The following is a 24,458-nucleotide window of genomic DNA, read 5'->3' on the forward strand; positions in this document are numbered from 1 at the left end:
TTTTTTTGTTTGTTTTAGGGACTGCTCCGTATTTATTTTAAAATAATGGTCGGCACATCGACCAAAACTATTAAGGATGGACGTTCAGTTCATAAATGGAAAATAAACAGTCTAAAATAGCCAAAATCTATATGCAATGTCAATACAAAGAGTATAAAAGCAAACTAATATACAGAAAAATAATAGACTCAGAAGCATTTATTTTTTAAACTGTCTTTTTTTACTCTAGTTTTCCAGCTCCGTGCCTCACTGTAAGCTTAATATTTGCACATGAAGCACAAACATTGTCATAAAATACTGTTTAGTCATCCTTTTATCATTTGATCTCACTGAGTTTTGGTGTTAACGCTTTTGTGTGCCACTCTGCCCCCTTTCCTGCAGAGCCACGTCTTCCTGTCATGACCAGAACTAAAAGAACTTCACACACCGAACAATTCAAGAATGAATTTAACCACAACAGGCTGTTCTGGGTGGAGCTGGGTGGAGGGAGACGTAGCACATAAAACACTGAACTAAACCAGGTCAGAACCATTGAGTGATTTGACCTTTCTTAAAAAATAATAATCAGGAATACAGGAGCAGATTACATGCCAGAAGATAACCGACTCTTATTATATGGACGTGTGTGAATATAAAGCCGAGGTTTTCAGTTCGGCCTGACCCGCCCACGCCCTGCATTTCTCTGTGCATTTCTCAGGGGTCTTTGCTTTCCTTTCACTCTGGCCCTTCATTGTTCCTGCTTCCAAGCCGCTGGGTCGTGCTCAGCTTCTCACATCACTCTGAAGGCATTGTATCCTCCCTCAGTGCCGCGTGGAGACAGCCAGGTCTGCAGCATGCAAGCACACACCCGTTTCACCAAACCAGTGGGACCAAAACCCCAGGAACGGTGTCATTGTTCTGAATCTAAAAGCCAGTTTCTGTGCCACGAATTTTAATAATACAGAAACTATAGTGACTCATGTATTGTTTTCTGCTAATTTTAATTAATTTTACCCTCATTTTTGGAAGGTTTAACCATACTATCAAAACTAACTTAGCAAATGTAACAGTTTCATTCACTGATAAAGAAACATTTAGTATTTTTTTAGCCTTTAAACCAACAAACTTCCTTCTTTGAATTAAAATTTGAACAAGAGGAAATGTTTGTTTAGCTGTGCCTCTGTTATATGAAAGGTGTCGTGTTGCTTCCTCCTCTCTGTTGCTGAAGGATTGGACACCTCAGGGGCTCCTCCTCGGTGAGGACCGGCCCACCTCTGCAGGACTCACCTGTGAAAGCCGATGCAGCAACAACACTCCCTCTCACCATCAGGAGTGAAGCCCGAGCAAGGAAAGACCTTCTGAAGAGCTGAGCCACATGTGAGTACTGATTGAAACTTTTTTCTCTCCGTTTTTTATGAATTAGCAAAACAGTTATTGTTACTGAATGGGGGAAATTTTATACTTTAAAACTGCAGATCTAAATTTCACACAGGACAAGATTTTAATGAAGTATTTCTCTTTAAAAAAATAAACTGGCAAGAACAAAGTTATAATGTGATATATGAACATTCATTAACAGGTCCATTCTATGGCTTTTACAACAAAAACATATGACTCCTGAAATCTAAAATCTCTTCCTGGTCAAGACAAACAGCAGCTGAAACAGCAAAAGTGACAACACAAAAGATAAATACACCTAAACATTAACTATAAGCATTACAATTGAAAAAGTTATCAATCTATGTACTTATTGTAATAATTTCAGCAGGCATTTTAAACAGTGGTTGTGCTGATCAATTCTAACATTATTAGACATATGTTTGCACATGGAGAATGCATAAAATTGATTTAATTTATTTTAGAGACCATTTCTTTAAGATTCAGGTGGTTTGGAGCTGATATTAAGAGTTGGATGCAACAAATTTGAACGCTGTTTTTCTAAAGTCTGTATAAAGGAATCGAAAAGGCCAAGATTTGAATCTAACAATGTTTTTTTTTGGTCCAAGAATAAAACAGACCATCCAACTCAGGAAAACATCATAAGAAGAGTTTAAGTGTTTGTAAAAAGCATCTCTGCTCCATGGTTTATCAAAGGCATAGGCAGGGGTCCATGTTGTCAGAACGCCCGGAATAAAACCAGAAAGTAGCTACAGATATGTAGGACCTACAAAGACAGAGAAGTCCAGGTGCAAAACCTTCTCAAAGTTTTACCAAGCTGCTGTCTAGCAAAGTAAAGCAGCTCTCAAAAGAGGCTAAACTTAAACAAAAGGATTAAAAGCTGTCTTCCTGTCTGATCTGTGTTCCAGTCTGTGCAGAAAAGCAGAGATGAACTTCATGTGCGCTCCCATGAAGCTAAAACTGTTCTGATTCCTCCGCAGTGAACATCATGGCCTCCACCCCCTCCATGCGCAGCTTCTCGGTGCGACAGCCCTCCTTCTCTAGTGTGTCTGTGAGGGACAGCGGACGCAGCCTTCGCTCCAAGGCCACCGTCTCTCCTCTGTCCACCATCAACACGCTGTCTCTGTCCCGCTCCGTCTCTGTGGGGAACGGCCTCAACATGCTGGGCTCCAGCCTCAACCTGAACGGCCTCGGCACCAGCGACAAGGAGATGATGCAGGGCCTGAATGACAGGCTGGCCAACTACCTGGACAAGGTCAGGTCTCTGGAAAGGTCCAACGCTGAGCTGGAGGTAAAGATCAAGCAGCTCATGATGGAGAAAACTCCAAAATGTCATGACATCGACGGGATGATGGCTCAGGCACATGCCATCGGGCAAGAGGTCAGTGATTCAGACTGCAGGGATGCTGAAACATCATGTTACGCTGCAGGAAACTGGAGAAACTGCATTTTCTGTGTGTGCTGACTGCTGAAGAAGCTGAAACCGAGTCATTATGGCTAAAAGAGTCAAAACACCAGCTAATAGCTCAAAGAAGCAGTACAGTAGCTAAAAGGTGCAAAACATGAGGTAAAAGCCAAAGGTGGCAAAATGCTAGCTAAATGTAGTAAAAGACAAACTAAAAGCTAAAAGTAGCAGAACACTAGCTGAAAAGCCAAAATAGGCAAAACAGTACTTAAAAGCCAATAGTAGGAAAATGGTAGCTAAAAAAATGCTAAAGTTAATTATTTTTGAAAGCATAAAAGGTACCAAAAACCAAATTTTACATCATCCAACCTCTGAATGAGCTGAATGTTTTGATACATGAACAACTAAAATATTTCAAAGTATGCAGAAGTAGTTCAATTCCAAATCATTTCTGGAAAAAACAAACAAACATGAAGACAGCTGTGTAAATGCTGAAACAGCATTCATACAATGGTCTTTTAGGAACAAATTATAAATATCTTAAGCTTTTTCTCATGAAAAAGCCACAAAACTACATTTGAGCAGATCATCGCAAGAAAAAAAAGGGCACTTTAAAAAAACATGTCCAGTTTGAACTAAATGTTGACCGTGTTTTCTTGCACAGGTGAGAAAGAGGACGCTGGAGAATGCTCGAATCATGCTGGAGATTGATAATGCCAAGCTGGCCGCCGATGATTTTCGGGTCAAGTGAGTGTCACACAGAGCTTCTTTTCTTTTAGCTGCCTGCGAGTGTTCGCACGGGAGCGTCAGACTGCAGAGCAATGTGAATAAATGACCTTTCTGTCAGCCTGTGAAATAAGAGCTGAGATTCTCACGGTGCTCAGGCAACAAACAGCTTAGAGCAGGATGTGATGGACTCCATCCCTGAATGTGGTAAAGATCTGGCAGAAATGGCGGAGTCACGATACGCCCACTGCTGGGGTTTTTCACAACGTGTTGATGGTATGTGAAGGGGAGATGCAGTGACTGACAGTGATGAATTGGTTTAGCTGTAAAGTTCAGGTGGATTTTACCAACAGAGCTTAACATCAGTGTACATTATACTTTGCACAGATTTGAGAAACTTAAAAAAAGGTTTAAAATGCATATGTATGTTTGTAAGCAGTACATAATACAACCCAGAAAGACCTGACATTTACATGGTGCATACCTGGTGCTTTTTAAATTTAACATAATACAGCCCAGTACATACCTTTAACTTACCAGGTACATATTTGGTATTTACCAGGCACATACAGAGTACATACTTGGTACTTATCGGTTAATACGTGGTACTTATCCGGTACATACTTTGTACGTATGTGGTACATGTACCTGGTTGTATTATGTATTGCTACCATATGAACCAAGTACAACATTAAAATGCTACTTTTATTTGACAACATCAATATTTGTGGTCAGACCATCCTGTTTTTATTTAAAAGTCCTGAAATTAAAGCATTTTGTTTCTGTTTTACTCAAAATAGAATTTTTTTTTTTTTAAATCCTGAACATTAAGGTGTTACAGATATCCTAATAAATATCTTAACTTTTAGTGTGAGCTGTTTTGATTAAGATTGCAGCTATTTGCCGATGACTCCCTCTTCTTTTTGTGTTATTCTCTGCAGATGGGAGGCTGAGGCCGCTTTGTGCCAGTCGGTGGAGAGGGACTGTCAGGCTCTGAAGAGAGCGAAGTCGGACCACGATCAGATCATCGCCACCCTGCGAGGTGACCTGGACAGCCTGAAGGAGGAGCTGTACTACCTCAAGAAGAATCACGATGAGGTGAGACTTCTGCCAACTTGTAGTCCGCATCTCTGAACCTGAAAGGCTGTTTTTGTTTTTTTTTTTTTTTTTTAATCAGTGGGCTGTTTTCTGTTGTGAGATATGAGTGAGCAGAACCATTCTTCTTACTGTAAATTAACTGCAAGGAAAGTGTAGATGAAAAAAAGGGGGTGTTTTAAAGTCAAGACACATTTAGTATCTGATTGCATCCATAATTAGAAGTTTCTCCTTTCATATGTTGTATTAAACCATTAAAAAAACAGAATTACTGTAAATAATGTAATGTGGTTTTGCGCTGCATGAAAACCAGTTTCCTGCGTCTCTGTACGACCGAATAAGTCAGGACCAGCTGATCCAAAACTTTGCTTTGCCAGTGTTTACTTTCTCTCAGGTATACCAGTATCTGAAACATGATAACAGTACGTGTGCGGGACACACCCTCTGTCTTTAGTAACCACAGAGCTCCAAGATATCAAGATAACTCCCGTTTACACGACTCAGGAGACAGATCAGCTGCAGACACTGTGAGTGTTTAGACAGTCAGGTGTGGTGTCCAGGATGTGACCTTAGACTTAAGTGTTTTTTTAGTTGGCACTTTACATAGTATTCATATACACAGCAGTGTAATATTGATCAGAAGAACCATTTATGTTCCTACCAAGATACTTTTTTTTTTTTCTTCAGCAGCTTGTGCAACAAATGATAGAAAACCATGTTATGTGTTTTATCAGTCACAACTAAAAGCTTCATCTTTACTTTGGCAGGAAAACACAAAGTGGAGAGTTTTCAATCAACGATTTTAGAACAAGATGGCATGCAGTTTGGATAATTATCCTCCAAACTTACATTTATTACATATATATATATATAATCTATACAGCAGCTCAAGGTTTAAACTACATATCTAAAAAGAACTATTTGAGGGCATCAGATTTTGTCCTCTGAAAGCAGATCTCTTTTAATCAAAGATGACAGGATTCAGAACTTAAACTTAAACGAATATGCACTTTTTATTTAAGACATATGGAATCTTGTGAACTTGTTCTTGTTAACTGTCTCACTGCAGCTCAGAGGATCTGTTAGCGTCACTTCATTTGGCCAAAACTCAGAGGACTGTTATTATCTACCTTTGACTGAAATCAAGCTGCTATTGTCTAGATAATAGCCATGCATGTTCCCTTATAAACGCACCACTGTTATTACCGTAAGCTGCATACATTCAGCTGGAAAATGGTGGGGAAATGAGAAAGAAGTGCTAGGCAAAGTGTTGGTTTAATAGAAATATACTTAAAAACAACAGTAGTCCTGTGCTCCACAAATATTTTTTTTTTTGTATATTTGGATTAATGACGGTTCAAGCAGTTCTGGCAGCTCAGGCATAGATGAAAGATGTTAAACTATTAATTATTGTTTGTTATGTTCCCTTCATTAATTATTGCAGGAAATGAGCGCCCTGAAGGCGCGTCTTGCCAACGAGCAGGTGAACGTGGAGGTGGATGCAGCCCAGGGGCCCGACCTGGGGGCCATCATGGCCGAGCTGAGGGTCCAGTACGAGGGCATCGCTCGCAAGAACAAGGAGGAGGCTGAAACCTGGTACCTCAAGAAGGTCAGTGCGAATCAACTCTTATTCTTCTTGTATTATTGGCGGCCTCTGTTACTGAATGCACCCTTTACGTGATGCACGATGTTCTGATGTTCACAGTTAGAGGCGGTTCAGTCGGAGGTCAAAGAAAGCAACGAGGCGCTGCGCTGTGCCCAGGGCGAGCTCAGTGAGAGGCGACGGTTCCTGCAGGCTCTGGAGGTCGAGCTTGACAGTCTTCGGAGACAGGTGACACAAAGATTATATGTTCTGTATAAATGTGAACCACCACTTACAGCGCTGTGCAAAAGCCTCAAGTGATCAAGTTATTTATTTAAAAGAGCCAAAGAGTTATAATCTGTTAAACTGGTTTAGGTCTATAGTTCTTCAGGCTTTGTGAAGGTGTTTCAGAAACATTTCTGATAATTTTCAGTCAAATCTTTTTTTTTGTTTGTTAAGACACTTAACTCTGATCGATAAAATCATTCAGGATAACAAAACTCCTGAACTGAAAGAATGAACCAGAGTAATGTCAACATAACAGACAACAGAGAACTCATTTAGATGGCATCTTTAGGCTCTTTGTTCCCAGCAGTCTGTCACAAAGACACAATTTGGTTTCATTTCTTCAGCTGAATCTGTAAGAAATACCACATAAAATGATACTTTAGCTCCATCAAGGGGATTCCTACAGAGCTGTTTTCTCATTTGCAGTACCAAGACTTGTATTTTTAGGCCCGACCCTTTTGCTTTTGTCCTCCATTTGTCCACTTTTAATTTTTTTTCACCACACTCTGCACAGTGTACAAGTCAGGTGGAAGAGCTGACGTTAAGTTAGAAATCAGCATAAGTCCAAAGAAAACTTTTACAGACCTTCAGAAAGCTTAGAGAAAACTACTTAAGACTACTTCAGAAGCTTAGGTGTGGTCTTTTTTTCTGCATGGCTCCTCACCTCCTCTGAGGTGGAGACCAGCTGTGACAGTCAATGGAAAACAGCTGCTTACTCTTTGTGTACATTGATCTATTACTGTAGGAGACACAGTGTACACAGCAAATTTCACTGACCTCCTGTGATCAGTCAGTGTGTCGGGACACAATCGAGCCAATGTCAGCGTCTCATGTGAGCAGAGATCAAACTGCAGAGGCTCATATGTTTGCACAGCCTGATCGAGAGCTCTCAACACTGAATGCATAGATGTTTTGATGCTGACAGACAGTACGTCTGGTTGAGTGGTGAAGGTGAGTTAGAACAGGTCTGTCTACAAAGAAACCATAAAAAAAGGTGAGCTCATTGTCTGTGCTTCAACCATCATCATCAAGCAGTTTAGTCTGATGGTTAAAGCTGAAAATTGCATCAAATGACTACATTTGGTGAACCTTCAACGCTTCAGCTGTTGCTATGGTACCAGACGAGCAAAATTCAATTCACTTTTTTTCTTTTCACTTAAAATTTGTTATATAAACCTCACAGAAATGGCAAAAATGTGCATAAAATACCACCTATCAATCAAGCGTTTATTAAATCAGAACATTTAATCTTAACTTATTATCCAACAGCAGCGTAAAACTAAAGAAAGCTGCAAGTTGGAACTGTGCAGACTACATGTTGAAAATGTTTCATACTTGGAGGCAGTTTATGGTCTGAAATAACTTGAAAATGTAAAAAATAAGCCTCAAAAAGCAAATAGTCACATAAAATTAAAATAGCACAAAGTCTCAGTAGTTAGGCTGTAAAAAACAGGACATGTTGAATCATCAAGTTAGCTGTCCAGCTTTCTGCTCTCATTCCAAGAGTCTGTATTTGGTGTTGTCAGGTGAGCGTGTTGGAGGGGAACCTGGGAGAAACTGGACAAAAATACTCTGTGGAGATGGACCGTCTTCAGGCCACACTGATGCAGCTGGAGGACGAGCTGTCCCAGCTGCGTCTGGACATGCAGCGCAACAAAACCGACTACGAGCAGCTGCTGCGCATCAAGCAGAACCTGGAGATGGAGATCGCTACCTACAGGAGGCTGCTGGAAGGGGAGGAAATGTAAGGGAGGGCTGGGGGTCTCTTCACACTGATTCCAAGAAAGTAGCTCTGGATTCTTGCTGCCTATGAGCAGATTGTGCTTTTATGTCATGACTAAATGTTTGTTAATTTCATCACATCTGATACAGACTCAAAGCTAAAGAAAAAAAGAGTGGATTGTTTTATTATGTAATACTGTTAAATGAGTGCTTTGCTTTTATGGAATAAACTCATATAGTTTCATTTTTACAGGGTGAAACAAACTCCCCCACCTCCTAAAAGTAAGTTCAGACTATTTTAACTAACTGATAAATGGTCTTTTCTTTATATTGTGATGATGGGGTTTTTGCAGGATGCAGTTATATCTGTTGACACCAAAGACCAGCGTTCACAAGAGCAAAAAATACTAATATTTTCTGCATTTGGTTGGTTTTAACGAATGAGTATCGCTCATAAAATCCTCCAGGAGAATCCAATCCTTTGAGTTATTTATGTGTTCACTTGATATCCACACAAGATAAAAAAGATCCTGACAAAAACCACCGATAACTCATTGTTACCTCTCCTTTACAAGTGTTCCAGACACTGAATGCAACAGTAAACTGTATTTTTCTTTCATTCCACTGTTAATGACACGTTTGAGTGTTGTTCTCTCAGTGTGACTCATCTTGTTTTCCTCCTGTGTTACAGAAGACCCCGAGGTTCGAACCAGGAAGATCGTAAAAGTCGTCACGCAGACGGTGATCAATGGAAAGGTGGTCGATGAGTGCAGTGAGGTGGAGCAGATCGAGGACAGCAAAAAATGAGCCGAGAAGTCTCTTTTATTCAAAGTACCTGCTGACGACAATTACACAACCAGTTTCCTTCTTCTTTCTTTAAACACAAGAAACAAAACTGAAGATTAAAGTTTGTCTAAACATTGGTATTTTATTTCACGACAGTAAAAATTTATCTGCTATTTTCATTCAACTTCACCGCCATGATCAGGTTTTCTAAGTTATGTTGTGCTGAAGTGGTCAATATTAGGCTTTCCAAATGATCCCATGAAGACCTTCAAACAAGTCTCAGTTACTTGAAGAAATAAATCAACAATTTTAGAGTAAATCAACTTCACTTGGGTGTTTTTCTTTAATAAAAAATGTGTTATCTTTTGCCAACTTTAGTTAAATCCGATTTTAAGGACTACAATTCAAAGTTAGGAGTCAAGTTAGGGACATGATTAAAACGTTGTAAATCTTACAACAAAATAAGAGCTGTAGCATTTGATATGTGTACTTTAACTTTAACAGATCATAAATACAGAAGCTTCACTTTTTTCAGAGTAATGGATTTCTACAGCTGCTAAAAGCATCAATCTGAAACTTGTTTTCAAAAATGAACATTAAAAGTTCAGGGGGAAAAGTCTTTTAAATTTATTTTAGATGAACGAAATATAATTTTAAAATCCATTTTAATAAAATATAATAATATAATAAAAAAACAGGGTTACAGTTTCACTCTACAAACTCATCCATTGTATTGTTTATAGTTTTGTTATGGTTAATAAATAAACCAACTTAAGCAGTTGTTTGGATTCAGTCAAACATTGCTTTAAGTTTGTCTCCTGGATGGATTTGAGCTGAAAGAGAAACTTTGTCTGATACTCGGGAAACAAAAAAGGGTGTCAGGAACAGAGAAACATGATTCTCCACCAAGAGCCAGAAGCAGCGAAAGCAGCAGCGTTACATAAAAACCTGCAGTAAGAAAGAGAGTCTTAGAGCTTTTGTGCACAAGTGTTCAAAATGTAAAGAAGAATGGACCCACATTAGGCTGAAAGGAGTCTGAATAAACCTGTGTAACAAATAAAGTAAAATATGTTGATTGTGGGTCAATATGATGCTGCAAAATACCACAATGTGCAGACGAAGACCACACAGTCGAACTATTGTTAAGAATCATGCCAGAGGGGTTTGTGTTTCTCCTGAAACTTGTCTCATGAAACTCGAGCATGTTTCAGGGAACAAAGCGCTGCAGGCATGTTGTCATTTGGGGATTTCAGACACTTTGTGTTTCGCAGTACGTCTTAGTCACTAAAGCGTTTTTATTTCCTCCGTGACGTTTCTGACAGGTGTTTGTGTGGTGAGGTTACTGTATACTGTTGCTTCAGACAGGATCGAAACTCTTTCACATTTGTGAACTTTATCGTTATTTACAAAACAGTTTAAAACAGTACAACTATAATTTTTATTCACCAGAGCAAAAACTAATATTTACAAAGTCAAAACGTTTGTCTGGACCTTCTTTAAAAGACCGGAACAACCAAAATCTGAAATTTGTCATTTCTAAAAGAGGACAAAGTTTTTGTAACAATACACCAAATCATGGACAGATCCTGTTCCCAGCTGAGAAAAACCTAATAAATTAGGCTTAATTTAGAAATGAGAAATCTCTGTGCAGCACTGCACAAAGGCAAACTCAGCTGTGGCCTTTTTGTGTGTAGTTTGCATGTTCTCTTTGTGCATGACTGGGTTTTCTCTGGGTGCTCCGGTTTCCTTTGACAGTCCAAAAACGTACATGTTAGGTTACCTGGAGGTCCCGTGTTGCCCTTGGGTGTGAGTGTGTTTCTGTGCTGGCCCTGCGATGAACTGGTGGCCTGTTCAGGGTGTGTCCCACGTCTCGCCCAATAACCGCTGGAGTTCGGCACCAGCACCTCGCAGCTGAAAGCCTCTCAAAGTAAAGGACACATGGCATGCCAAGATGCCTCTTTAACTGCAGACTTTATGCAAAAGCAGGGATGCAATCTGATCGCAAAAATCAAAACCTGAATCTTTTGCAAAGCCTAAACATGTTGACAAATGTTCAAAAGTGTTTTAATTAATTTAAAAAACAACAACATTATACTCAGGTCCTGTTCTAGTCAAGATCAGCTGTTTGTAATTCTGCTTCTTACAAGCCAATGGGTCTGGAAACACTGCCACCTTGTGGATAAAAAACAATACTGCCGCATGGTGCTTGTAAAGAAAAGATCCAGAAGCATTTGACACACAGTATTTGACAAAATCACTTCATCAGCAAAATAAAAGGAATGAAATGGTTTCTAAATCTCACAATTTTGTTGATTACAATGAATTTGAATCTTTTAATGAAGTAAAATAAAGTTAACTTAAATTTATAATTTTATCTTCTCTTTAGTAACATTTTAATTTGTCTGAAGTATTTTTATATAAAAAACTCATTGTAACAAAATCTAAAGTGTCGATTCAATAATATTTTTAAATAAAACACCATAAGTTATACTAAATTGCAATCATTTTTATCTCTAATAAACTAGATTTATCTTCTCAATTAAGAAAGCTAGTTAAAATCAAATCTCTTATATATTATAAGAAACAAGAAGTATTGTTACTGTAGGAGTGCAATAGAGCTCATATTTGTTGTTTACTAAATGCAATTTGCTGAGACAAAAAAGAAAAAATTGTCTTTTAAGGCCAAAACATGTGTGAGGCATTTAACTTTTTCTTTTTATGAGCCAATAATCACTTTACAGCTGAAAAACTGAAATTCATTTACCAAGTTAATGATCTTTTTCCTGCTTTGAGTTAATTCTTCATGAAGCAAAGGTTAAGTTTTGAGGTCAAATCATCCGGATTATAATTAAAACAGATGAATATGAACCTTCTTATTTTTTTCACTGGTTTAATAAAAGATATTCAAGCTCTATCTTGGAGTTTGTATTTGAAAGCAACTTAAGTTGAGCTGTATGTTTCTCCAACAAGTTTTGGTAATTCCCACCAGTCCCAGTCCTCAGGCGTTCGGTATCTCCACCGAGCCTGACACGCAGAACATTTTCCTTTCGACATGCCTCAGGAACGTGATTTAGATCTTACCTTGGCTTCTTATAAATCAAACTTAAGTGCTGTGATATTTCAAAGCCGTTGTCACCGCCCCAAAAATAAACCCATTCTGGGAAGCTGCTGTGGAGTCCCGTGTTTATTTTTACAAAGTGCACAGCTGGCTGTCAGCCTGGATGAAGTGAATCATAAGTTTCAGCTTTTGCCTCGTTTTTTTGTCAACTTTCCTCTTCGTTGCTACTGTAGGAGTAATCGTTTACACGTATATAAAAATAAAAAGATGATGTGTTTATTTGCCTGAACTTCTATAGTGCACTGTTTACCGGCCCTATATTCCAGGACCAAATGCATTCATTCGGCTTTGTTTTAGTTTTGTTTGGAAATCTGGTCGTGCCGTGCTTTTATAGCCAAAGTTAAATGGTAGGCCTGGGACATATCCACATTTAAACAAAACACCAAGCCGCAAAGTAAATTCAATGTGGTTCAGTTTGCCTAAAAGGAGGACATCTCGTCTCAAAACGTTCACCCGTGCTCTGCTAACACACTTATGTGTTAATGTGGTCCAGATCTTGAATTTAGAATAGCTTAGTCTAATTTTGAGCTACAAATTTAGTTATATCACTAAAACATGTAACACCAACCGGCTGATGGATGACATCTTCAATAAAAAGCAGCAGCTGCTGAGAGAAAAGTCGCCATGCGTGTTAGACCTGGACCGCTTACAGTTTTTAACATTACGACGTTAAAAATTAGATTAAAGTAAACCCAGTTCAAAGTTAATTACTGACCTAAATGTCTTGAATAAAGTAACAGATTTTTAACCTTCCAGCCTCTCCTTTAATTAGTTACTGTCACTCTGACTATCAGGCCTCAAGTTAACCTGCCGTTGATAATCCATGCAGGCAGATTGTTTAACTGACATCTGCAAAGAGTTACAGCTTGTCAGATTGTATATATATCTAAAAAAAGTGTAGGAAATTCATCAACCCAGATAGTATCTTAATTCACACAATATTACCTCTTTTCTTCCACAGCGGTGCTGGTAAATTCAGACATTTGAGAATTTAAAACTGCAGACACTAAGTTGTCTTTTTTTTTGTTTGTTTTTTTGCAGAAACCCCTGGTCCTTGCAGATATTCTGTGTGTTGCTAGAGCACACAAGTTGGGTGGGGTCCTTGTGATGCAAACGTTATCATTTGAAGGTATGAAAAACCAGGAGTGCAGCGAATGGCCAGATTTGTCTTACCAGGAGAGCATTTGCAAAATATCTCTCTGCAGGAACAGATTTAACCAGTTTGGTTTTACAAAGACATACGATAAGTCCAGTTTTTATTAAACTGGTGTAAAATATCTCACAGCTGCTCAACAAGGTAGTGATGAGTAATACAAGCTTGTATGTGCTAGATACTCACCTGGTTCCTACTGGGTACATACCTGCCACCCATCTATTGTTTCTGTTGCTCTTTGTTGTTTTTCATGTGAAACTTTACAGCATAAATCTCACATTTAACTCCCAGCTGATGTTAAATGTTGAAACTGAGCCATTATCTCCCTTTCAAATACTTCGCATGGCAGCTCAATTCAGTTAAATACAGTCAAGTGAATCAGTGGAAAGGAGATGAAAAAAAAAACTGAAATTAGCAGACCCTGTCAGAATATGGAAGCATCTGAAATAAACTTTGGCAGCGGGGGGAGGGGGCTGATGAAGATGGCTCATGTTTTAATCTTCCACAGAGGTTTTTGTTGACTGTTGTGCAGAGAAGAGCTCATCAGCGTGAAGGGGAGAAATGTGAACACTTGGAGACGAGGAGCACCGTAGTGTATCTGCTCATTAGGCAGCCGACGCTGTAATCCTCCAAGCGAGCAGCTCTGCAATCAGGGGCCTATTCATTAGCAGGGGGGGCCCTCTTTCATCTGCAACCACTTGAAGCTGCCAGTCACCGAGCATTACAGGATGACAAAACGGGGTGGCTTAAACGCTCAGGGATGCTCGTGCGTAAAGGGAGACGTTTCCTTAAGCGCTGGTATCTGAGAGGGGGAAGAAATTTTTACAGTGTAGTGCTGGCAGGTGGCCCAAACTGTGTCAGCCTGATAATCATCTCTGTTCAGCAGGAAGACGGCTTTTGTTCTAAAATTTCACAAGAAGCAGCGTCGTTTTCCCGAGCAGGTTTCCTCCTGGATGGAATTGATTAAAAACGATTGATTAGAAAGAAATAAGAATCCCAAGACTTTAATACAGAAAAATAAGAACAAAAGAGAACATCTTTTGAAAACCCTAATGTTATTCTATTTTTTTCTCCTCCATAAGAAACAGCAGATGTATTCCTCTAATAAAAAAAGAATAAGCTTTACTCCCTTATTTTTGCTTTATAAACAAATTAGATCCAACAAGGAAAATTTAAACACAAAATTTAAACCAACAATGTAAAAATCATGGAATTTACCCAATAAAGTATTTCAGTTCTTTAAGTTAAGAAGCCTGTTTCAGTTTCCAGTTTGATATTTTAATATTTTGAGTCTCGATGACTCCATCATTTTATCTTTGTCCTTTCAGCACTTCTTAAATAAATCCTTAAAAAAAAAAAGACTAAATAAAATTCGTAGTCAGAAAATCTTCTGATTGAACCATCTGTGTTTTGTGCTCTAAACTTGTTTTCTAACTGGAAACTGAGCTCATCTTTGGTAAAAAAACAAAACAAAAAAAAACAACCAAACATTTAATCCAGCCTTAGTTTTCTTATTTGAAGATTTAAGAGGCCTTACGTACAACTATTAAAAAAATAATCCATATCGATTCATGTTGGACAATCCAGATCTGACACCTTTCTTTAACTCAGAGAATCCTGTCCTTTCTTCTTGCTGTAGGATCTTAAATGCCATCAATCAATGTAACATCTGAAGATAATCTGTGTTAAAAAAGCTCCTGAAAGCCAACAAACTACCTGATCGATGGCCACACTTTAAGTTAAAACGTTTGTAATTGTTTCCACAGTAGGACTGATTGTATTTCCTGTTAGTTGTGGGATATAAATTGGAGATGATGAGCAGGTTTAGGGCAGGATATTGCTCTCAATAACAGGTTACTGCAGGAACTCAGCCTCTAAAAAGGCGACCTTTAGATTTAGTCTCTGCAGGAGCAAAAGGAGTTTCCTGGTGTAATCCGACATTTCTTTTTCTTTAGTCATTATTAGCTACCCACCCACACACACACACACACACAAAACACTCCCCTTCTAGCTCTTCACATCAGCCTGATAACAGATCTGATACATTTTATTAAACCATAGCAGTATTTACAATGTACAATCACTTCTTTTTCATATCAAGACACATTTAAAAGTGCATTTTAAAAAGGAAGTTTAGTTCTGAATAAATAAGAGTTTTCATTTTCTGACAACAGTACAACAACAAACAGTAAAGCTGCAAATGTGCTTCACACTGACTCAAAATGAAAAAGAAACACTGAGGTTTTTCTGTAGTAGTGCTACAACACTCCTGTTTTCTGTCTTAATGAAAGCTTATGTTGCAGCAAAAAAAAAAAAAGCAACTGGATGAAAAGAAAAATAAACTTAAAACCTGATTGCAATGTTTTAAATTCTGCAAAAAGGCAACATAAAGCAAAAGAGGTCTTCAATGCATCATTTAAAGACGAGATAAAACATTAAGTTCTGCATCACCACAGTTCAGCTCTCAAAATGAAAAATCGAACGGGAAATGTGAGGTCCTGATGCTGCTGAATGTCGACACGACGTCACACAGGATTCTTTTGTTTTTAATCATTAGAGTGCTGACAGGGGACATGCAGACCCAGGGGGTCAGCGGCTGATGGGAAGCTGTGGTAAAGAGATGGACGGATGGGTCAGGTGGCCCGGAGCGGCGAGGACGGAGAAGGGATGAGCTGCGAAACCCAGGAGAAATTACATGAAGTTACTGCTATCTGGTTATTGATGTTAGTTAGTGCTTAAAAACCCAAACCTAAGTCACAAATCACACATTTAATTCAATCAGACTCTAAATTCCTCACAGCAAAACCTCTGATCTACTGAGTCATTCCACTTTGAGAAAATAAAATCTCACTTTCTGATGTAAGCAGCAATGAAGAAAACAACAAAGAACACCTCATTTCAGAGTAAAAGCTCAGAGAAACTAAAGCAGATCCTTTCTTTGACTTATTGGGTCTTCAAACCAAACAACATGAGCTGATTAGGTTAGGACTCAGTAAAGGACTGACCAACCAATCAAAAGTCCAGGACCCAAACAACAGCTCTGCAGCACAGCTGAGATCTTCTCATTGCTCTGAGAACAAATATTTTACATATTCTAAAAGCACAGAAATGTTCTGAACATTTTCCCCCAAACTTAATCTCACTGCACCCCTGTAATCGTTGTTTACAATAATCACTGCAATTCAAGATGGCTGACACAGCTAACCAATCTTAACCAACATGGAAATGGCTATAACTCAGTTTTACAGATACTGATCTAAATTTGGTGTGGTGGTAGCTAAAAATCATTCCTAATAAATACTTCAAGCACTAACAGATCACCTGAGAATGTGTACAACATCAATTACAACAACTTCATCCCTTCTCATCACAAGATGATTTCAGTTTTAATCTCTGACATGAAAGGCAGCAGGTGATGTAGTCCTTCAAGGAGATTATGCCTTTAATTTATAAAGTATACGTTATTGCATGAGTAAGATTTTATTGTTACACAAACGTATGGACAGTTTTGAGTTAAAGATGAAACATCCCATCATAGCCCTAAGGTTTGTAGCACAAAAACAGCTGCAGCTCTCAGACAAGCTTATTTTAAAAAAGCAATAAATAAAACATTTTGCTCAAAGTTTCACATAAGTTCTGCATTTATTGTTTTTCCTGCAGTGACTTTTACAGTAAGTACCGAATAAAATTCTGATTCTTGCCTCGATTTGCATTTAGAGAGGTGAGGCAGTGTTGGTAAAAAGCAGAAACCTACATCAGATGATTGATAACAAGAATCGTACAACAAAGCAGATTGATGGCACAGGAAAGACCTGAAACTCACTGTCCAGGTATCCATGCAGGGTGAGGAGGTGTGGCCGATCCGGGCTGCTGAACGAGGAATAATGAATATCTTCAGGCAGCGACGGCGGCATCCTGGACATCGGAGCGCTCTGAGGGAAGCTGCTCGGAGGCGGCTGCTTTTTGTGTCGGGCTCGGCAGTTCTGAAACCAAACCTGGACAAGGACGCAGCGGCTGTGAATCAGGGTCTTCTCATTAGAAGCTAATTATTTAATAGCCCATTTAGGTCAGACAGCGATGGAATTATTCCAACTAATTAGAGGTGTTTGTGTTTAAAATGCTCTCTGCTTCTTCTAAAGTGATCATTATGTTTCTTTTAAATGTAAGCAGGTTCACATCATAAAGTCATAACATTCAACAAGAATGGAAACAAGTCACACACTGAACATTACAAAAAAAGGACTGCTACAGAATTCACCTACTTTGAATTTGCCAATGGAATTATTTCTGGTATTTAAATAAAAATATGAAGCTACTGTAAAAGCAGAAAAGGAATGCTTTTGTGGAGCCAAATGCAAAAATATGAAACAATTACATGTTTTAAATCTCAAAATATATATCAATGGAAAAGGATGGCAGATGTCCAGCAAGTCCAGCAAGTTGTAAAATTATGAGGGTGGAAAATGAAATTTCTTGATGATTTCACAGTAATGCTCATTTCCAGCCCCACCTGTATGACTCTTCTGCTCAGTCCTGTCATTTCTGCCAGTTTCTGCAGCGTCTGAGCGTCAGGGTTGTTGTCCTGGGCAAACTGGGTCTGCATGACCTGCGAGGACAAAAAACACTCGTATGCAACGACTGCACTGCACCGCAGCTAAACACACACACACACACACACAGACGCAAGCTCAGCACATACCTGCAGCTGCTCGGCGGTGAACGATGTCCTCGCCCTCTTGGCTGGTTTTGGTTGGCAGTCCTGATCAGAGGGCAGTGCTCCCTCCAGAGTCAGTCCTGTACCTGAACACAAATTAAAATCCACTCGTCGGACTCTCAATTCATTCAAAACAACAATAAAATAAAGAAAATCGAAAACTTTACAAGCCCCAATCTCCACAAATTAGCGTCATAAACAGAGTCCAAATAAACCACAGATGTTTTCTCGCCAACAGCTACACGGTTTGAAGTATTTAAACTAATGTGGGAAACAATTTTCCTGACTTATAGAAAACACAGCAGAGTGAGAAATTAGCAAGAAAACTAACTAAATGTAATTGTGTATAAACCTTTTTTTTGTAAAGCCCTTCAAATTAACAGCATAATAATGCATCTATAGGAATAATGAATAAACCCTTTTCTTGTGGTGGAATATTTCAGTCAGTGAGAAAATCACATCATTGCAACAAAGAGCTCATTAAGAAAAACATCAGATATTTACTCTGAGTTGCTCTGTAAACTTGACTATTTCAATAAGTAGAATAATTTTTTAAGAGCTTCAAACCCACAATTTAAATGACCAAGCAGATCAGACAATCAGAATTCGTCATTAGAGTCAGAAATCTGTTTTAAAAAAAGCAGAACAACTGGCTCAAACATCCATGTTCCCGTGTGTTTCCAGCAAGTGATTCACAGAAAAATCCCTGGCATTGTTTTAGTTTTTCCACCCCTAGTTGTTTTTACAGGTTTTAAGGCTAATTGTTGTATTCTGCTTTAATATGAAACTCCAGACGACGTGCATCAGGATCCCATGCAGCCTGCAGTAATTAAAACCAAATATGTTTCATTTATCACTCAAATACTGTTAAATTTTCCATTTTGAATAGAATAGATTCCACCTTATTGTCAATGCACGTGTCACAAGTACAAAGCAACAGAAAACAGATTGAATCTAGTTAAACAGCATATGATGCAGTGATATACAGTGTGAAAGTAATGATTTATATATAAATATGTTCCTACAGGTATGTATAGCTATGGCTATAGTATGAATAACTATACAGGAGGTGTATTTATGTATTTAGGTGGCTTTATCAATCATAAGACTTTAATAAATTAATAATCAGCCTGATGATGTCTCCCATTTTTCCTCCTCAGAGGGTGGATTTGCCATCATTAGAGGTTTTTGTTACCGTTCTCTGCAGCCCTGCGCAGGTTTTCCAGCATGATGTCGTAGTGGCTCCGGCAGAGCACCCTGCCCTCAACCAGGCCAAACTCCTCCCCGGTCGACAGCTGCCTCTTGCAGGAGTAGCAGGCGAAGCAGGCCAGGTGGTACACGCTGCCTCGAGCCCTCCGCACCCAGTCGCTGGCGTACACCTGCCGGCCACACTGGGCGCATTTCGTCCCGAACCTACTGTGGGGAAGGAGGACTCAGTGAGTCATTTTTTTTCTTTACCTGTGGGTCATTCATCTTTACAAACTAAATCAGAAATACAATCAGTCATATTCAAGTTTGTAGCCTGAAAAATCCAACATGTTTCCTGTTTTGATGCAGAAAGGAAACTAAATCTGGGCAGGTTTAAGGCTGGAAATCAAAACGAAGAGCAGACCCACCAGAAACACAATGTGCTGCTTTTGGCTCGAGGTTTCTGTGAGTCTGGTTTGGTTTGTTGTAACTGAATTACAGAATACATGATCAGAGGGTAAACACAAAAGGAACGAGGCTCCTTTAAAGCCAAAGAGCCACAAAATTAGCAAATACTTCCAGTTATAGAGGCGCAAGATCTCTGACGAGTGACCAAAACTAACAACAAGCAGGAATGTTTCAGGCTACTGAAAAACCATTCAGCTCATTAAGTTTGATAAATGTAAGCAGATATAAAAGTTCATAAACATAGCTGATGGTTTCAGTGACATTTCTGCTTTGTTTTTCAGTCAAAACTCTAAATGATTCAGGCATAAAATGGTGTTCAGACCGAAGCAGAGCAAAGATTAATTAGCTGTGAGAACAATCTGAGAAATGATCCCATTTATAGGCAGTAATTTATCACTTACACAAAATATTTTCAGAAACATCAAGTTGTTAAAATTCAGAAGAAAATGTATTATTTTATATTTATTTGTCAACAAATTAAAGATTAAATTTAAAAGAGAAAACAACCTTCTGCTTTAGGTTTTTTTTTCTGCAAAACTTTTTAAAAACCAAAAAACAGAACGGATCAAAAATATTTATTTACAGAGGACATTTAAAAATTAGTTTGTTTTGGATTTCGTACAGAAAGGTAACAGAAACAGCCTTTTCTTTTTTAAAATGTGTTTTATCTAAAGGGGCCTCTTTTTAAAATATGCAGAAAGATTTAAACTAAAAGAATTTTAGTGATTTAAAGATATTTTTTTCTTTTCAAATTAAAAGCACAGTTTTTCCATTTTAAATAAACATTGTTTTCTAAACATTACGGATTTAAATATATGATTAGAATAAATAATTTTAAATATTATCTATTTAAGGTTCAATTAATCAACCAATCTTTGTTTGTGTCGAGCTTTTAAAAGCCAGAAACAAAGGAATTAAAAACAAACAATAAAAGCTGACACAGAATAAAATAATCAGGAATTAAAAATATTAAAAAGCGACTGAATAAAATATAAAAACAAACATTATATAGCTTTAAAATAATCAGTGTTTGCGGCTCTTTAAATGAGATCAGAGTTTATTTATTTTCCATCCTGTCGCGATTTTTATAAATCCATTAAAAATATTTAAACAACTAAATAATAATAATAATAATAATAATAATAATAATAATAATAATAATAATAATAATAATAATAATAATAATAATAATAATAATAATAATAATCTGTGACCAGAAGCAGGAGCTCAGAGGAGCTCTGTTCTTACCTGAAATAATCCAGTTTGCAGTAAATTTCTTTGTTTTTAACGTAGCAGCTAGAGTGTTGGCGCAGAGACGCCCTGCAGACGGAGCACTCCAAACAGCCCAGGTGCCAGTTCAGGTTGTTCACCTGCCACCACACACACACACACACACACACACACACACACACACACACACACACACACACACACACACACACACACAACACATGAATTAACACATAGAGTCCAGTCAGAAAACGCTCAGGAGAAATCCTTCTCTGGAGGTTTAAATTAACCACAGTTGGGTTTATTTGGTGGCGTTTTAAAAACCACGAAGTGTGAGAAGTGAAGCCAGAAAAATACAAATAAATAAAAAAATAAACATTCTGGACGGGATCTAAATTCAAAGTGAGGAGTAGAGGAAGCAGAAGGTGTCCGACCTTCAGCAGGTACCGGTCGTGGATCTCCGTGCCGCAGCTCGCGCACTGGTTCTGGTTCTGGTTGGCCGCGGGAGGAGAGCAGAGACAGGCGGCCTCCGGCGGGCTGGCCTCCTCGGACTCCTTCTTCACCTCCGGCTTGGACTGCGCCACACAACACAGCACATTTACATTCATGTGGAAATAAAATCTGGCGCCAGAAGGAAGAAAAACGCGCTGAAATCTGATTAAAATCAATTATTTTAAATAGAAACAAACACCTGAACATATTCCTGTTTTTGTTTTTATAAGAACATAAAATAAAATAACCATTTCAGCCTTTAACTGCTGCTTAAATGGGATTCTCTAGAAACTTTTGCTGTTTTTGCTCCATGCGTCTCCATGAAACGCTTCACCCGCGGCCCCGTTTTGTAAATAATAATAACATGTTAATATATAAGAAAAAGCAACAGAAGGACGGAGGAACGAACAGCCTTCAACCCAAACCTGGTCCAGATGTTGGTGACTCACCATATTCGGGTGCTGAACGCTGCCTATTCGGAGAGGAGATCCAGTCTGCGCGGCGCGTTACGCATTTCTGCTCCAACCCAAACAACATCCGGTCCAAAACAACGAATTACGGTTCCTCCTGCATTTAAACCCTGGCAACAAAAGAAATTTTGATGCAATTAGAAGAAAAAGAAGAAGAAAAAAAACCTACACTACACACATTGCTTTTGTGCGCAACGGAAGGCTGGATGTTGCAATCACAAGCGCTGAAAAGAAAGGGTGGCACTATATCTGCAATTAGCGGCGGATTGAAATGCTTCGCTTGATGAGAGGCAGCCCGAGTGTCAATTTCACCTGTCAATCAAAGAGCAGGCAGCCGCGCCACCAAGCTAAGGGAGGAAGAAGCGGCGCATCCTAATTTCAAAAAGCTGCATAATCGAAAATCGAAAAATCTCCAAAGTGAAGAGGCTCAATTGGAGATCGGTCTATTCATAAGAGACAATGTGCAGAAACTGCTGCTGATCTTCACACATAAAGGAGCCTGATTGTCTCCTCGTCGTGATGGACCCATTTAAGCACTTGAAGGCTCCCCCGGGTGATTACAGCTGCATTCACAAAGTGCCAAAAAATGTGCGTTTGGGGGGCAATCTGGACTCCGTGTTGTCCTTCACGTCTCGAAATTAACAGGAATGCAAGATTATGTTAATTACCAGCTTGGATATAAATATTGGAAGCAGTGAAATGAGACGAGATGGTCTGTAAAAACAGACTTCAGACACGGAGAAGCTCCAAAAAGCGGCGCAAACATCGTTCAGCCAAAGTTTATCCGGAGCATCACATGGAAAAGTGTCCCAATAATCCCGCGAAGGAGGCTTCTTTGCGCGCTGTCTTCCTCCTTTTCTGCCTCCAGCCGACAGTAATCCAACATGATCAAGTTTACACGGCCTGCCCCCCAGAAGGGAGGCTCTCCGCCTCGCCTCGGAGTTTACACCCAGTTAGGTCAGACAGGATGTGATGCTGCGCACTGCTAGACCCCTTCACCCTCCTCTTCATCAGGAAAATGGAAGTTCTAAAACACTCACGAGTTGTTGCTTTTTTCCTGGAGATGATGGAAGTGATTTATACTAGTGTCAGCGCTGATTTAAGGGTGATAATCACAATAAACTTTTTATTTTTAATTAAATGTTTATGTTTCCCCCTGAGCTGCCTAATGATTGTGCAGCTTTGTTTAGAGTAAAACTTGCTCCACATTTCAGTTTCATCATGAAAACAGATTCTCTGAGAGCTGAAATCTTTAAAACTTAAATCAATAAACGGGTCAAGAATCTTTGGTTCCTGGTTCCATATTATTCAGACAAAACACATCTAAAAATGGGGGTCCGTTGGGGAAGATGCTTTCATTTTAACTCAATTAAACCTGAAGAACTCTTTAAACTGGAGTTGGTGCTTCCATCTGGTAATGGCTTCAAAATCAGAACAAATTCTGAAACTATAATCGGAGAAATAGTTTTTCCGAACATCTTCCCGTTTGTCATTCCTCCTTTCTTTCAAAACGCCAGCACTTTAGTTGCATGCAACTTTCTCATTTCTGAAGCGCAGCTGGAAGTGTTGAGGTAAGGCACTGATGAGTGAAGTCCATTAGAGACGGCAATCATTTGTCTCTTTTGGACTTGAGAGCTTCGAGGAGCATTTAAGCTCCTTATTCTTTGCATCAATCACCACAAAGATGCAAATCAGGCGGTGCAGGATGCCTCAGAACAAAAGGATGGTGCTTCTTGTTCAGCTTGACTTCGAAACTCTCACCTCTGTGTTCAATGATCTGCAGCATCATCTTACTGGAAGCATATTTGAGACGATGAAAGCATCATTTGCTCTGTTCTGTTCACTGATCTTTACCTGAGGTCCGTCACAGATAAATAATGGACATGTTTTTGTGTATCGGCACAACTAGACAGCTAAATCTTTTGACTGAAGGTTTCCTTCATCCAAAGCTTGAAGCCTGGAGCTTCTGCTGATGGGATCGGTTTTCATTTGCCTGATGAATTTGAAAAATTTCTCCACAAAATCTTTTATACAGTGGCCCTGAAATGCAAAACACACTTGTGCCCCACAAATACAACAACAAAAGAGGATATATCCACATTTTCAGAAGGATGTTTAAAGTCTGGTGGCTTCAGCTGGAGTTTATCTCAGATTTCTGTTTGAGTGAACGTCTGTCCTCGTCTCAGGGCTTCCTCTGAGCGTTACAAAGAAGAAAAAAGTCTGAGCAAATCTGTGCTTGAGCCTAATTCTGGTAAAAGAAGAGGACATTCATTTTCTAAAACAATACTTTGAGACAAGAATAATGTTTAGAAGTAATGATAATTCCTCAAAATTTATTTAAACAGAAAGCAAATCAAAAAATGTGTTTCACAAACGTTACCTGTAAGAAATTATAAAAGAAGCTCCGGAGCTTTGTTCTCATTTGAGTTAAGAACTTTCCATTTGTTCTTTTTTTGTTAGTTTATTGATTGCAGATAATTTGTTCTTCATTGAGAATATAAGGAAGGAGATTCCTCGTTCCATCCTTCCTGTTGGTGTGTTGCAATGTGTGTTCAAATCACTGCAACCTCACCGCTTCTGATCTTTCACAATAAAAAAGATTTTAAAAATACCCAGGGTTTCAAAAACACTGGAGTGATGAGTG

At 38.8% G+C, this 24,458-nt stretch overlaps 2 protein-coding genes across 2 annotated transcripts; one reads left to right on the plus strand and one right to left on the minus strand.

Moving 5' to 3' along the window:
- The first annotated feature begins 722 nt into the window (after positions 1 to 722).
- Positions 723 to 9,300, plus strand: krt1-c5 (keratin, type 1, gene c5). The gene is made up of 10 exons (XM_025005102.2): positions 723 to 824; positions 1,208 to 1,356; positions 2,358 to 2,758; positions 3,447 to 3,529; positions 4,450 to 4,606; positions 6,048 to 6,212; positions 6,309 to 6,434; positions 8,000 to 8,217; positions 8,449 to 8,477; positions 8,887 to 9,300. Exons 3-10 carry the CDS (start codon positions 2,366 to 2,368, stop codon positions 9,000 to 9,002), a joined length of 1,287 nt encoding a protein of 428 aa, XP_024860870.1. The 5' UTR covers positions 723 to 824; positions 1,208 to 1,356; positions 2,358 to 2,365; the 3' UTR covers positions 9,003 to 9,300.
- A 4,421-nt stretch (positions 9,301 to 13,721) lies between these two features.
- si:ch211-236k19.2 (LIM/homeobox protein Lhx6) lies at positions 13,722 to 22,699 on the minus strand. Its single transcript, XM_017412173.3, has 9 exons — positions 22,483 to 22,699; positions 21,794 to 21,924; positions 21,287 to 21,427; positions 20,871 to 20,992; positions 19,162 to 19,382; positions 17,952 to 18,052; positions 17,763 to 17,858; positions 17,076 to 17,247; positions 13,722 to 15,924 (listed from the first exon to the last, which is right to left on the minus strand). The coding sequence occupies exons 2-9, from the start codon at positions 21,794 to 21,796 to the stop codon at positions 15,842 to 15,844; spliced, it is 939 nt and encodes a 312-aa protein (XP_017267662.1). The 5' UTR covers positions 21,797 to 21,924; positions 22,483 to 22,699; the 3' UTR covers positions 13,722 to 15,841.
- Between the last annotated feature and the right edge of the window lie 1,759 nt (positions 22,700 to 24,458).

This window comes from Kryptolebias marmoratus, linkage group LG1 (genome assembly GCF_001649575.2).
Source record: "Kryptolebias marmoratus isolate JLee-2015 linkage group LG1, ASM164957v2, whole genome shotgun sequence".
Classification (NCBI taxonomy): Eukaryota; Metazoa; Chordata; class Actinopteri; order Cyprinodontiformes; family Rivulidae; genus Kryptolebias; species Kryptolebias marmoratus.